Here is a 16,210-nt window from a genome sequence, read left to right as displayed (position 1 = left end):
CGTAATTATTGTTTAATGACTTTTAAAACTTACTGACATTATTGGTTATATTTAGTTCTGTTCGAACGATTAATCGCAATTAATCGGATCCAAATATCCATTAAGGTTTTTGTTTATATGTGTGTGTCCTGTGTATATTATGTATATATAAAGACACACATACAGTATATATTTGATAACATTTACATGTATTTACATACTCGAATTTATATAATAGATAAATAAGTTTAATATATAAACATAACATTTTTCTTAAGTATATACATACAAGTGTGTGGATGTGTGCGTTTGTATATACATATTATGCACAGCACACACACATATATTATGTACACATAAGTTAAACTTTTATCTGGGATGCGATTAATCGCTGCCCAGCACTAGTTATATTATTAATAGGTTAAAATGTTTGTAACACCCTTCATGAGTCAAATGAGCTGTACATATTTTTTGATTATCAAGCTTTGATTTGTTTTAAATTTGTATTCAAATAAAAAAGAACCTCCGCATGTCACGTCAGCAGCAGTCATGTGACGCGTCACTGGAATACAGTGAGCGCCTTTATAAGTGTCTCCGCCCATCCATTGGTATCGTCCGCCCCAGTGGCCTAATGGATAAGGCACTGGCCTCCTAAGCCAGGGATTGTGGGTTCGAGTCCCATCTGGGGTGATAGTTGTTTTTCTTTTTCCGGCGTCTGTCAGTGCTCATAGTGTAATTCAGCGTGTGTCAGTCGCGTCTTATAAACGTAGGCTTACGTTACCTCGCCCGTATCCGTAAGGATCGCGGTTGGATTTTGTAATGCTGTTTTGTCATAAGGAAGCTCTTTACTAACTGACTTCCCACTTTATTTTCAGTTTCTGTGCTGCGCGTGACTGAACATCGACACAAACATGACGAAATACGACATTTTTGTTTTAATTCTCGCTTGTTTTGCTGCAACAGCGAGAAGCGACAGTAAGTTATTCGTTTATTTAACCTTGACTTTTATAAAGCTCGTGTTTCATACGGTGAAGTGAATGTTCTATGTTTATATAATCACGCGTTCACTAGAAATCTGCAAATCTGCGTCTAATCTCTTTAAAACACTGCTTTTGTTTATAAGAGTGAAGGGTGTTTTAAGTGAGTTAAAGAGGAATTGTCTGACTCTGCAGGTTTGTCTATTATAATGGTCATGAACAGACTGGAGAAGCACATGATCCTATAAAACAATTTGAGATCTGATGACTGCAGTTACTTTATGGTTACTTAACAAAGAGATCAAATTGTAAGGAAATTTTAAAGAAAGACATCAGATGGATTTAGCTGGTTTTGCATCTGAACTCTTCATATATATATATGCATGAAATAGCAATGCATGAAATAAAGTAAAATTATAAAAGGAACTGTAAAAAATAAGTACGTCAATAAAATAGAGTTTGGGAACATATTGCAGAACTTTAATATTTATATTTACATTTATGCATTTAGCAGACACTTTTATCCAAAGCAACGCAACGTACAAAGGATTTATTTAAAGTAGTCACAGTAATATTTTTACAATTTATTTCATTTAAAATTCACATAATGACAGTAGATTCATTTTCTTAGCTAACAAAGTGTCTGCAAATAAAATAGTAAATAGTATTCATTTCTCTTCTCACATCCTCTTCTCACATCTGCCAAAAATGGCATAAAGTGATTTTTTTAAGGAAGTAGCAGACGCCCACATGAGTCATAAGAATCACAACCTTATTTACGTGCTTTGTTTTTATATTAATATGTGTTTTTAATCCAGAGTTGCTGAAGGCCACGGCGTACTGGGACTCCACCCATAAGGCCGTTCTGCTGAAGGAGGGCGTTCTAGACCCACAGGGCGATGCGTACGGTTACTATAATGACACGTTGTCGTTGACGGGATGGGGCGTGCTGGAGATCCGTGCAGGATACGGACAGACGGCGGAGCCGGATGGTGTCACCATGTTCTTGGCTGGATATTTGGAGGGTTTCCTCACCGCGCCGTGAGTGTCTGTAACACCAGAACGTCTTCATCTTCTAAGGCCTTCAAGCCTTGAAGAACCTGTTTCATTCAGATGTTGTGAAAGCCAGTCACTTCCTAATTTTAATTCAGAATAATTCCGGAATAAATTCCTGCGAAATCATTGTTTCCTGTTCCAGTGAAGTGCACTTATAATGTTAGATTCTTGCAGTAAAAATGGTCATGATTCAGTTTTTCATAAAAATGTAACACTTTCTGTCTGACCCTTACTGTTTAAACAGGCTGTTTCTGCTACAGTCACACTTTGCCTCTGTAAAAATATGACTGCATATATATATATATATATATATATATATAGTATGTATGTATGTATATCAGAAACTTGCGATGAAAAGGAAATGTTGCCTTAGCAACTAACTGAACTAAAACTGAAATGAAACTTGTATATTAAATAAATAAATAAATAAGCACATAAGAAAATTACAAACAAATATATCAGTATAAGAATTATTTAAAAATATGATTTTTTTTTTTTTTTTTGTACAGTTGTATTTTGGCTTAAATGTATTTTTAAAAAGTCTTTTAAAAAGTTTGAAATCAGTGGAAAAAAGTTAGATTAATAATAATAATGATTACACTAAAATTAAGTACTAAAATGACTGGAAATAAACAAGAAACTGAAAGTGAAACTAAAACTGTTGTTTACCCATTTCTAAACTAATTAAACTAAATTGTAATAAAAAAAAATAATAAAAAGAACACTAAATTAAAATTAAAATAAAACCTAGACATTTAAAAATAGAAGAAATTACAGCAACATGACAAAAAATAAAGTTTAAATGAAAAACTAAAAATATTTAAAAAGTATACTTGTGTAAACTGTTGTATATTTGTGTAAAATAATATAGTTTATGTATAGTACTAATATAAAATAATATAGTATATAAATAACTAAAACAACACTTTTAAACTGGACTGTTTTTACAGTAGTTCAGCATATTATTAATTTATGATGTACACTCTTAAAAATAAAGGTTATGTCATGATCAGCTGGATGTGTCAGTCCAGATTTGGATGACACTCCAGCCATCTATGAACTGTGTCTGCATTTTTCCGTTTCTTGTATGGACTAATCACCTGTGAACTCTCGTCTCCACCCACCTCATGTGTTGTCATGGTTACTGATGTGTTCTCCTCCCATCTCATGTGTTTCCATTGTTACTCATATGTTCTCCGCCCCCTCAGTGTCATTACCTCCTGTATAAATACCCCAGAATTCCCTGTATTCGGGTGCTGATCATTGTGTGTCTGTGTGTGGGTGTTTCACCTCTCTTCCTATCTCTGACACTGTTGTTTATCCGTCCTGACCATTGCCTAGTGGATTATGTCTCTGTCTTATGCAATAAACTCTCAGCAAATGGATTCAACTGCCTTACCTCTCGTCACTCGTGACAGAATGATCAGCCCTATAGAATCCAGCGAGAGTTTCCCGGGTGGCATGGACTGTAGCGAGGATGTGTTGCGGCGTCTGTGCGGGGTGTTTCAGCGGGGACGTCGGCTAGAGGATTATGTCAAGGAGTTCATCAGTCTTTGTCATCTTGCTCGCGCTAGTGACAACAAACTAAAGGACTGTTTCCTCATGGGGCTTGACCCGGAAGTACTGTGCGAGGTCGATGAGGAGCTGGAGGAGGATCCGGATTGGTCTCTGGTCGAGTTCCTAGATGCTGTGCTTCTGATCCGTGGATCTGAGCTTACTGTGGGTCCGGTTGAGGAGGATTATAGTCAACAACATCAGCGGTCAACGAGCAACCTGCCCAACGAATGGTGCAAGATTGACGCTATTTTTAGACTGGCTTACGAAGTGGCGGACGTCAACCCACCAGTGCGGACGTCAGCGCCGTCAAAACCCCCACTGTTTCTCATCCTCTCCACACTCGCGAGGATTATGGAACGCCAAGAGGGTCTCCTGCGGTCTCAGAACCGCAAAAACGGGTTTCAGTCCCGTTTCATGGCGACAGGGGCCGTGTGCAATCCAGCAGGTATCGGTTTCGCAACCGGGAGAGCCGAGTTTAACCCCATCAGTGCCGGTTTCTCAGCCAGGTGAGCGGTCATTCATTTCGGCGGTTCAGGACCCGCAAATAAGGGGTTGTAACCTTATTTCACGGCGACAGGGGCCGTGGTTAATCCATTCTGTGCCGGTGTCTTCAGTTCCTGCGGTCTCTAACCCGCAAATAACGGCTCCTAGTCCCGTTTCACGGTCTAGCGAGCCATGTAGAGCCCAGTTGGTCCCGGTTTTACAGCCTAAGATGCTGTTTAAGGCTCAGTCGGTCCCGGTTATACAGCCAGGAGTGCTGTTTTCTGCTCAGTTGGTTCGGGTTTTACAGCTGGAGGAGCTGTCACCTGTCCTAGCGATAGGTTCCAACATCACATCACAGCGAGAGGGGTTGTGTGTTGTTCAGTCGGTCCCGGTAACGCAGCCAGGAGAGCTGCAGAAGGTCCTCACAGTTTCAAGTCCACAAATAACGGGTCCCACTCCCGTTACACGGTATGAGGAGCCGTGTGTTACTCAGTCGGTCCCGGTAACGCAGCCAGGAGAGCTGCAGAAGGTCCTCACAGTTTCAAGTCCGCAAATAATGGGTCCCACTCCCGTTACACGGTATGAGGAGCCGTGTGTTACTCCGTCGGTCCCGGTAACGCAGCCAGGAGAGCTGCAGAAGGTCCTCACAGTTTCAAGCCCGCAAATAATGGGTCCCACTCCCGTTACACGGTATGAGGAGCCGTGTGTTACTCAGTCGGTCCCGGTAACGCAGCTTGAGAAGCTGCACAAGGCCCTCACAGAGTCTAGCCAATCGGTAACGGGTCTCAGTCCCTTAGCACGGTGTGAGGGACCGTGTAGCGCCCTGTCTACCCCGGTTACACCGCCAGGAGACCTGTTGCCAGCCCTCGTGGTGCCTAGACCGCAGTTGATGGGTCCTAGCCCTGTATCATGGCTCAAGGAGCCGTTAGACACCCAGTCGGTACCGGATTATTTGGCGGAAGCACAGTGGGAGGACTTCACAGCGTCTAGTTTGCCTCTTTCGGGTCCTAGCCCCGAGTTGCCGTGGCCCGAACCTTCAGTGTCTGTTGAATTCGACGTCCCGTGGCCTGATCCACCTGAGCCATGTGACGTTTCAGATTTACTGTGGCCCCAGCCACCCGAACCCTTGAGCGAAGTTAATGTACCGGTCCCGTCAGTGGCTGCACTAACCCCAGAGAAATCGACTCCGGTCGTAGATTCTCTGGGGTCCCCGCTGGTGGCTGCACACTCTCCGGGTCGGTCCATTGGGGTGGCGCAGGTGAAACTACTTCACGCTGTGTCACTCGCTGGGGTCATGGAACCTTCACCAAGCTGTGAATCGGCCATGGAGGCCGTTGAACAGTCTGTTCAGTCTCTGTGGGCACGATCATTGTCCGGTCAACCTAGAGGGGTGCTGTCGCGGCCTGTTCGGCCCAGGAGGTCGTCCTCGTCGTCTGAGGAGTCCGGGAGGGTTACTCCGCTGTCTGCCCCGCCTTGGAGGGCGGCTTCGCTGTCTGGTCGGTCCAGATGGACAGGCGGGTCGTTGTCTGGATTATCTCGGAGGGCTTTACAGTCGTCTGCTCCACCCTGGAAGGTGCATAAACTGTTTGATCGGCTCGGGAGAGCATATCTACGGCCTAGGTGGTCCTCTCCACCGTCGGATCCGCCCTGGAGGGCGTACGAACTGTCTGGCCGGCTCAGGAGAACATCTTCATTGCCTGGTTCGCCCAGGTGGGATTCTCCACCGTCTGCCCCGCCCTGGAGGACGTGCCCGCCGGCTCCTAAGCCTAGAGGCGTCTGGAAGCCGCCCTTAGGGAGGGGGCTATGTCATGATCAGCTGGATGTGTCAGTCCAGATTTGGATGACACTCCAGCCATCTATGAACTGTGTCTGCATTTTTCCGTTTCTTGTATGGACTAATCACCTGTGAACTCTCGTCTCCACCCACCTCATGTGTTGTCATGGTTACTGATGTGTTCTCCTCCCATCTCATGTGTTTCCATTGTTACTCATATGTTCTCCGCCCCCTCAGTGTCATTACCTCCTGTATAAATACCCCAGAATTCCCTGTATTCGGGTGCTGATCATTGTGTGTCTGTGTGTGGGTGTTTCACCTCTCTTCCTATCTCTGACACTGTTGTTTATCCGTCCTGACCATTGCCTAGTGGATTATGTCTCTGTCTTATGCAATAAACTCTCAGCAAATGGATTCAACTGCCTTACCTCTCGTCACTCGTGACAGGTGATGCCATAGAAGAACCATTTTTCGTTTACCAAAGATCCTTTCAGTGAATGGTTCTTAAAAGAACCATTTTAAAGAACATTTTAAAAATCAAATAAATCCCTTTTCGAATATAAAGATCCTTTTCTGCATTTGAAAGGTTCCATAGATATTCAAGGTTTTTCATAGAACCATCGAAGTCCAAAAAAAATCATTTATTTTTTTAGTGTATTATTTGGGATGTCAGTTTATTTGAGGTAAAATGTAAAACTTCTATTTTTGTCAGTGAGTGAAAACACGAGTGAGTAATAACAGTGACTGTTGTGTTTTGCGTGTTTCAGGCAGATTTTCGATCATTACACCAACATGTACCCGCAGCTGATCAATAATCCCAAAACGCTGGTGGCCGTGAAGCGCTTTATGTCGTGAGTGACCCTCCACTGTCTGTGTTCATCTGTGTTTGTTTGGTACAGGAAGTGTCGTTGAGCAGTTTTGTTGTTTTGTAGTAAGCAGGACGATTGGTCTCGGCAACAGGTGAAGCGTAACACCACTGATCCTCTGTGGATTCACACGGGTCTGATTCTGGCGCAGCTGGACGGACTGCAGGCTGGAGTGACCGACTGGGCCAAAAAACACGGGAGGACGGTAAGATGAGGAAGAGCAGCTCATCACTCATCTTTAAAAATTACTTTAACATCTAAAAAAGTATTTTAAGTCTTTATTTCCTTTTTTTTTATTTTAAACATCTAAACATCCACTATAAACGTCTTAAAAGAATTTGTTTTATTAAGCCTCCAGTTCTTTTATTTTACATATGTCTTTAAAAAGGACTTAGATATCTAAAACATCATTTTTATTTGTTTTATTAGGGCTATATTTCATTTGTTTTACCTATTTTGCACTATAAAAATGAGTTAAACATTAAAAACAAGTTTTTTTTTTTTTTTTGGTTTTATCAAGGATCTATTTCCATTATTTTACCTGTTTCTTAATTTTTAAAGTTTCCATTTTTCTTTATTTTACCAGTTTACATTAAACTTATAATAAAAATCTAAATTATTAAAATGATTTAAACATCTTAAAAGAGTTTTTGTTTTAATGTGTTTTAATGTGTTTAAAAAAAATAAATAAAAAAATAAAGTAAATTTTAATAAACCTTTTCATATGTTTAGTTTTTAATTTAAGATTTATGTAAATTGGTCAAATAAAGGGAACTTTTTTTGGTATTTTAAGTTGTTTTTTTTTTGTATTTTATTTGTTAGTAATTTAAGACTAATGTAAATCTGTAAAGTAAAAGAAACAGCATTAATTAAACTAAAAAAATATTTTTAGATGTTTTTCTTATTTAAACATGGCGTAAACACCTTTAAAATTAGTAAGGCTCTATTTTCCTTTATTTTTCCTATTTCTTACTTTAAATATGACTTGAACATCTAAAAATACTGTTTTTTAAGGCTAAAATCTAAAAACAGTTTTTAAGGCTCCATTTCCTTCATTTCTTTACTTTAAAACGATGTAAACATCTACAAAGATATTTTATTTGTGTTTTATTGTGGCTCTGTTTCCTGCATTTGCTTATGTTATATATCGATAATTCTGCTGTTTATTTAAGTCAAAGTTTATTAGTACTAGTCAGTTTGTTTGAGTTTGTATCTCATCTCTGAATCGTATTTTCATCTGTTAAAGCTCAAGCTAGTTTTGATCAGATCTTTTCTTGTGTCTCTCTCTGTAGCCTCTGTCCCAGTTTGCCATTCAGTTCCTTAATGCGGTCGGTGATCTGCTGGATCTGATCCCGGCGCTGGTTCCCAGCAAGACGTCCGGCTTTAATAAGTATAAAGCTCCTCCGATGGGCCACTGCTCTGCGCTCATAAAGGTACCAAATGTACATCATATATCACGTCAGTTATTAGCTAATGTGATGGCTTCTCATATTTGCCATGTGTTTCAGATGCTGCCTGGCTTTGAGAACCTGTTGTTCGCTCACTCCAGCTGGTACACGTACGCCGCCACCATGCGCATCTACAAACACTGGGACTTCAAGCTGAACGAGCCACATACGGCCACAGGGAAGCTCTCCTTCAGCAGCTACCCAGGTACACAAACACATCTACTTATTCATTCACTCAGTCACTCACTCATTTATTCACTCACTCACTTGCTCAATTATTTGCTCACATGATAATTCACTCCCTCCCTCCCTCATTCATTTATTCACTTACACATTCACTCACTCATTCATTAACTTATTCACTCATTCGTTCATTAATTTATTCGGTCATTCATTCACTTGCTCACTCATTTATTCATTCCTCTCCTTCACTCATTTATTCATTCATTCACTCACTCATTCATTTATTCACTCATTTACTCACTCAGTTATTAATTCATTCACACAATAATTCAGTTACTCATTCATTCACTTGTATATTCATTCACACATTTACTTATTCATTCACTCACTTACTGATTCATAGACTTCCTGCGCACTCGTGAATTCACTCACTTGCTCACTCAATAATTCACCCATTGCATTTGCTCACTTATTCATTCACTTGATCATTCATTCATTCGCTCACTTAATTTGCTTATTCAATCACTCACTTATTCATTCATTCACTTATTCATTCGTTCACTTATTCACTCACTCCCTTGTTCACTCATTCATTTGCTCACTTATTAATTCATTTGACTCACCCATTCATTTGTACATTCTTTCACACATTCACTCACTCAATCATTCTTTCACTTGCTCAATTATTCATTTGCTCACTCAATAATTCACCCATTCCATTTATTCATTCACTCATTCATTTTTTCAATTATTCACTCCCTTGTTCACTCATTAATTTGCTCAACTATTCACTCACTCCGTCCCCTCATTAATTTGTACATTTTCACACATTCACTCATTCATTCACTCACTTGCTCACTAAATAATTCATTCGCTCATTCATTTGCTCACGTTCATTAATTCGCTCACTTAATTCACTCATTCATTCACTTCACTTACCCATTCATTTGTACATTCTTTCACACATTCACTCAATCATTCGTTCACTTTCTCACTCAATTATTCATTTGCTCACTCAATTAATTCACTCACTTATTCATTCACTTGCTTGTTCACTCATTCATTCATTCATTCGGTCAACTATTCACTCACTCCATTCCCTCATTAATTTGTACATTTTCACGGATTCACTCATTCATTTACTCACTTGCTCACTCAGTAATTCACTCATTCATTCACTCACTTTCATTGTGAATGAATATTCACTCATTCATTTGTACATTCATTCACATTTATTCATTCACTCACTTGCTCATTCATTTATGCTTTTACTCATTCATTCAATCACTCCCTCGTTCACTCATTCATTAATTTGCTCACTTAAAAAGTAGTAGCACAGTATATACAGTGTAGTATTCATTTTTATATTGTTGTTTTAAATAACATCGTTGTTTTAGCAGACAGTGTATATAATGTGTGGTTTGTGCAGTAGAGTATGTGAATGGCTGAAGACTGTGAATGTGTGTTCAGGGTTTCTGGTGTCTCTGGATGATTTCTATCTGCTGGGCAGCGGTTTAATGATGACTCAGACCACCAATAACGTCTTCAACACCTCGCTGTACTCCTACATCAGTCCTGCAAGTCTGTTCTCATGGCAGAGGGTTCGACTGGCACACACACTAGCATACACTGGAGAGCAATGGGCCAAAACCTTCTCCAGATACAACTCTGGTCAGAAATTGATATTCACTTATTTGCTGTTTCTAATAAGGCAGCTGATGTTTGATTGTGTTTTTAGCTTTTGTGAGTGTACAGTCTGAACTCCATTTCTCTGTCATGTGGGTTTCTCTGATCCTGTGCTGAATCTGTTCATCAGGGACGTATAATAACCAGTACATGGTTGTGGACGTGAGTAAAGTGAATCTGGGCAGCAGTCTGGAGGACGGAGCGTTGACTGTAGTCGAGCAGATCCCAGGACTGGTGGAGTATTCAGACCAGACACAGACATTGCGCAGAGGTTAGACTGCAGTAGACTTCACTTCCATTTCTTTTTGACTTCGGGTTGAAATGAAACCTGGACATGTGCATCATCTGCTATAGTAAATGTGTGCGTCTACAGGATATTGGCCGTCCTACAATGTGCCATTCCATCGTAAGATCTACGATCTGAGTGGATACGAGCAGATGTGGAAGAAGTATGGTGAGGATTTCTCCTACGACCTTTGCCCTCGCGCCAAGATCTTCCGCCGCGACCAGTCGTCCGTCAGCGACCTGAACTCCCTCAAACACATCATGAGATACAATGGTAAATAACAGTCACAACATTTACTAACTCGTGAGGACGTCACTGCTAGACTTCACGTCTTTATGTAACCAAATTTAAAAGATATTAACCAGTCTTAAAGAGAAAAACTTTTAAGCCTAGTCTAAACCTTTTATGCAGCTGGCCACAGGACATGATTTAACATGTATTTAATAAACACACACACAAATATTATCTAGTGTCACTGTGCTAGTTTTAATTAATATTTAGAATATGTTTTTACGTTTGTGTTTTCAGTTTTCATTCTTTATTCTTTTTTTATTCTTTGATTTTTTTTTTTTTTTTTGTTTTTTTGTTTTTTTAACGTTGCTTACTCTGCCCTCCAAAAGTTTGGAAACGCCCTAGAAAAGTGGGGTTTTGGACAACATTGGCATGAATCCTTTAATTTATGATAATTTTGCACTAATAAGGGACAACACAAACTACGAAAACATATTTTATTACATAAACAGTATATACATAGAAAGAACTTACATTTTCAATTCATCAAAATATCCAGCATTAGCAGCTATTACAGCTCTGTACAATCTGGGACTAAATTCATTGTATTCTAAACTTAATTGGCAATCAATTGTTGAAGATATTAAAGTGTGCTGACCCAAAAATCTTTTAAAAACCTGGGCCAAGTTTAAACCAGTAACCAGGCATCACAGCTGGCAAAGGGGCATGTCTGACTTTGACATGTATATATTGCCATTATTATGTAATCAAAATGAAAATTATTATTGCTGGTCTTTAATGATAATGTCAAGTTACTAAAATGTATTTGCACCAAAAAATGATAAGGATTTATGCTGATATCATCCAAAACCACACTTTGCCAGGGGTGTTTCCAAACTTTTGGAGGGTAGTGTATATTTTTTCTTATATGCTTTTATTATTAATTTTTAATACAGTTATATTCAATTATTTTAGTAATTAAAGTTAAATTTTTAGTTAATATTTTAACTGCTTTAACTATATTTAGTTAAAATTAGGGTTGCAAAGGGTTGGCAATTTTCCAGTAAATTTCTGGAAACTTTCCAAAAATCCTAGAATGTTTCCAAACTTTCTGAAATATTTCAGAAATTTACTGGAAATTTTCCACCTTTTTACAGCCCTAGTTAAAATGTGTTAAATATTTTATTAAACTAAATATTTTAACTATATTTAAGTTAATATTTACAATTTTATTTTTTCCATTTTCATTTTAAATTTTTGTCTGTAGTTTAACTGTAGTGTTACTGTGCTAGTTTGTATTAATATTTTGAAGTAATGTTTATGTTTGTATTTTCAATTTTCTTCTTTATTAATCTTTGTTTTATTTATGTATTTATTGTAAATATGTTTATATAATTTTTATTTCAGTTTTAATTTGTGTTATTTTAGTACTTAAACTAAATGAATGAAAAAAGCTGCAAGTAAAATTAAATATTAAATTATTGTTTTTTTTGTTTTCCATTTTCATTTTATGTTGTACTAATTTTGTCTTTACAGTTTTGATTATTTTATTATTATTATTATTATTATTAATTAATTTATTTTTTTTTTAGTTTTTAGATGACTAACTTACTAACTTGTAAGACTAGTGTAAACCTTGTGCAAACCTTATGCAACTGGCCACAGGACATGACTTAACATTTAACACGCACACACACACACACACACACACACACACACACACAAATATATTATCCAGTGTCACTGTGCTAGTTTCTATTAATATTTTGAATAATGTTATGCAACTGGCCACAGGACGTGATTTAACATTTATTTAACACGCGCACACAAACACACACACACATTTAAATTGTTTACTGTCCATGACCATAGTTGAATTTACAGTCAATTGAATATTAAAACTTACAGTGGTCACAGTAAAATATTAAAATAAAAAAACATAATAGCTTAAGTTTGATTGAAGTTTCTGTAGGAACAAATGCAAATAACTAAATGTGTGGGGTTTTAAACATAACACAGTAAAAGCCAATTATTATATTTTAATGTATGTATCTGTCCTCAGATTATAAGAATGACCCGTACTCGCATGGCGACCCGTGTAATTCTATCTGCTGTCGTAATGACCTGCAGGTTTATCAAGCCAGTCCCGGAGGATGTTACGACACAAAGGTCAGTTGATCGCCTCTCATTAACCAATCCGACTGAGTCTTCTGCTTTTCTGACGCTCTGGTGTTCTCCATTCAGGTGACGGATCTGCACATGGCTCAGGACTTCACGGCGGAGGCATTAAACGGCCCGACTACAGAAGGAGGCCTTCCCGTCTTCTCCTGGGAGCTGTTCAACAGCACGTCTCATCAGGGTCTTCCTCCGAAATACAACTTCAGCTTCGTCATGATGCAGCCGCAGCTCTTCCGCCCCTGAGGATCATGGGATTTCACTTCTGGCCTGGTTTTAAAAACTCTATGCGACGTCTATCACCTAAAACCAATCTGAACTCTTGAATCTTTCCATGCAACATTTATTTTGAGCCATAAAATCAGCACAAAACTCTACAGCTGCCTTTTGACAATCAGTCCAGGACGGTTTACATCACTTTTGATAGATTGAGTAACTCATAATGCTTTAGTGACCATTTCAAACACATAAAATGATGATACACGCAAGTCAAAATTGTAAAATGTCAAAATTATTATGCACTAGGTCAAAATTTGACCTTTATGCACATGCATAATGTAAAATTCTAAATGACTGCAAAGTTGAAATTGACATACTAGGTTAAAATGGACATGTTAAGTCATAATTATGATGTAAAATGCTGAAATTATGCCATACAGAGTTGAAATTGACATACTAGGTCAAAGTTTGCATAATCGTAATTATGAGGTGAAGTAGAAATTATGAGGTGAAAAGTCTATAGTAAGTCATACTAAGGCATAAATTGGAGGTAAAAAAAAAAAAAAGTGAAATTATGACATACTAAGTCAAAATGGACATGCCAAGTCATAATTGTTATGTGAAAGGGCTCAATTATGATACACCAAGTCAAATTTTACATACTAAGTCAAATGAAGAGATAAAATGATGTCTTTTTAGACTTTTTTATCTCATAGTTTTTTCTTTATTTTTTCAACACTTTACTTCATGAATGTTACTTGGTATGTCAGAATTTTTACTTTTAATCTCATAAATATAACTTAGAATGCCATAATTTTGATGTCCCAAGTCATAATTGTTAGCTAAAAAGGTTAAATTATGATACACTAAGTCAAAAATGACATACTAAGTCAAATTAAGAGGTAAAATGATGAGGGTAAAAAGTTGGAATTGACATAAATGTGACATTTTGTCAATGTTGACTTTTTTCCAAATCATCAATTTTTTTTGACACTTAACCTCATAAATGTAACTTGTATGTCATAATTTTCAATTTTAATCTCATAAATATGTCTTCGAATGTCACAATTTTGACTTATGCCATGATTATGATCACCGAAGCATGACTTTTTTTGTCTTGTGTGGCAGAAAAGGGTTTCCATAAATTACTGCAACACAGATGAACATCTTAAAAGGGAAGACGTCAATATCACTGTCATTTTTTTTTGAACAACACGAGCAGAAAAACAAAGTGTCTAATGTAAATGTAAACGACAGGAATGTCTTGTTCGTCACTGTCATGTTTCTTTACGTTTTCACATCTCTTCTCTCAGGGACTCTCAAGTGCCTTTGTTAGTATACGAATGTGTTCTGCCTTCAGCTCTGAATGTCTGTATCGCTGAGCATCGCTGTCACAATCAGGATGTTTGTGATCTGTGCCGCATGTGATTTTTCTCTTTGATTTGACCAATGAATGAATGAACACAAGCCTCAACATGTGTCAGTGTTTTTGTTCAATACAGGTGAACTTATACAGTCAGTTATTCTGCACTTGTGCTTGACTGAAGCTTTTGATCGTTCCAGTTTTCTTTATTATTATTTCTGATACTTCTGCTGTAATGATGAAGCTGTTTCAAACTTTTTATTTATGGAAACTAATAGTGGCAGTACATTAAAATGATTAATTTAAGATAATTAAAAATAATTAGGCTAAATAAGTTCAAAAGATGACCAAAGACTTTTTTGTTATTTGTGATTTTATTATTTGTATTAATATTTATTAGTATTTTACATCACTTGAAAAAAATGTTGTTCATCCAAGATTTTACTTCCTTTTTTTTTTTCTTATGACTTTTCCAGGTCTAAAAATCACACTTCTAATATTCCCTCATATACATCTTGATGTTTAGCAATTTTAGTTTCATTAAATTTTTGTTTGTTTGTTTGTTAATAATTTTAAGTCCCAGCCCACTGGTTGAGAACCGCTGTATTATTAGGTCAAATCCATCTGTGTTATTTCTTCATCTGTTGAAATTGTTCCCTCTTTCTTTCTGTTTCTATATTGTTTATTTCTTTTGTTCCACTGTAATCTCTCTCTCTCTCTCTCGCTCGCTCGCTCTGACTCTCGACCTCTCAACCTCTCAACCTTCTCTTTCCTCACAAAAGAACTGAAACAACAGAGTCATCATTATTCTTCTCAGACATGATTGAGAGGAGATCATCTGCTCCAGGTTTCTTCTAAATGACTGAAACCATCGGTGAGTATGAAGTATTTTGTCTAGTGTAAGTTCACAGCAGGTTTCATTTTTGCACCTAAACATTTACATGATATGCTTTCAGTTTTGGTTTTTAAACATTTACGGGAAAAGAAAAGAATGTGCATTTGTGTGGTGAGGGCACTGAAAAAGTTAAATAACTGTAACTTTTTAAATTGGCTTTTCTTTTCTTTCTTTTTATATATATTTTTCCTCATACGTTTGACTTTGTCATTTATTTCTCATAATTCTGACTTTAGTAATTTTTCTCTGAATTATGACATTTTATGCCCATTTCAATGTTTTAACTCATAATTACAGCTAATACAGTAATGTTATGATTTACCAAAACATGACTTTTTTTTTCATCCGCAACATCTGACAGACCGAAATGATTTGACTTGTGGTGTTTTAGATGAACACAGTCAATATTGTATCTTTTTGTGACTAGTTAGTGGATGATGTTGATAGTTAATGTGATTCTCTTGTGAGAACTTGAATAGAATCGACTTTCTACTCATTAAAAATCACCAAAACACCAGTTGATGCAAAAATAATGAACACAAGTGAATAGTGAGGAAAGACTGTGCAGATACAGACACTTGATCTGATGAATTGCATTCAGACATTTAAAAGTAAAATGATGTTTTTTAGAGCTACTGATTCTATTATCTGTTTTTGTGAAGAAGTGCAGATAACAACATGTGGCTAAAAATAAAGTTTAGTTCCTTTCTGCTTGGCTGTTTCACTCTTTGTCTCTCTAGAGATTCGATCAGTGATTCATTCTCTCCAACATTACAAATGAAGAAGTGAAACGGTGTTGTGCTTCTCTCACCTCTCATGATCTCTTCATCTCTGCTTTTATTCTCATCAGTTTTATCGTAGTGATGGAGAAGGGGGCATGTGAACCTGGTTTGAAGTGGGATTCTCTGCTCAAGCAATGCATCTCCCTCGAAACTATGGGACTGACGCCATCAGGTGAGTGACACTTTTGAGCAGATCTGCTCGACCAGTGCAAGGTGATGTGTTTTTATGTTGAATTGGATGCTTTTGTTG

General features: G+C 37.6%; 1 protein-coding gene and 1 non-coding gene across 4 annotated transcripts; both read left to right on the top strand.

Annotated features, from left to right (window-relative positions):
- Window positions 1-596: 596 nt before the first annotated feature.
- trnar-ccu (transfer RNA arginine (anticodon CCU)) lies at window positions 597-669 on the top strand. Its single transcript has one exon. It is a non-coding gene; the product is annotated as a tRNA-Arg (tRNA).
- plbd1a (phospholipase B domain containing 1a) lies at window positions 605-14,394 on the top strand. Of its 3 annotated transcripts, XM_051105776.1 has the most exons (12): window positions 605-745; window positions 855-954; window positions 1,775-1,997; window positions 6,594-6,677; window positions 6,759-6,897; window positions 7,985-8,125; window positions 8,201-8,345; window positions 9,794-9,994; window positions 10,140-10,280; window positions 10,383-10,568; window positions 12,657-12,695; window positions 12,771-14,394. In XM_051105776.1, the coding sequence occupies exons 2-12, from the start codon at window positions 891-893 to the stop codon at window positions 13,025-13,027; spliced, it is 1,620 nt and encodes a 539-aa protein (XP_050961733.1). In that variant the 5' UTR covers window positions 605-745; window positions 855-890; the 3' UTR covers window positions 13,028-14,394. The 3 variants fall into 3 exon arrangements, with proteins under 3 accessions (XP_050961733.1, XP_050961732.1, XP_050961734.1); XM_051105775.1 differs by having other exon boundaries at window positions 607-954; XM_051105777.1 differs by having other exon boundaries at window positions 609-954; window positions 12,589-12,695.
- Window positions 14,395-16,210: the final 1,816 nt, after the last annotated feature.

Source organism: Labeo rohita, chromosome 3 (assembly GCF_022985175.1).
Source record: "Labeo rohita strain BAU-BD-2019 chromosome 3, IGBB_LRoh.1.0, whole genome shotgun sequence".
Classification (NCBI taxonomy): Eukaryota; Metazoa; Chordata; class Actinopteri; order Cypriniformes; family Cyprinidae; genus Labeo; species Labeo rohita.
This window is presented reverse-complemented; position numbering and strand designations above follow the sequence as displayed.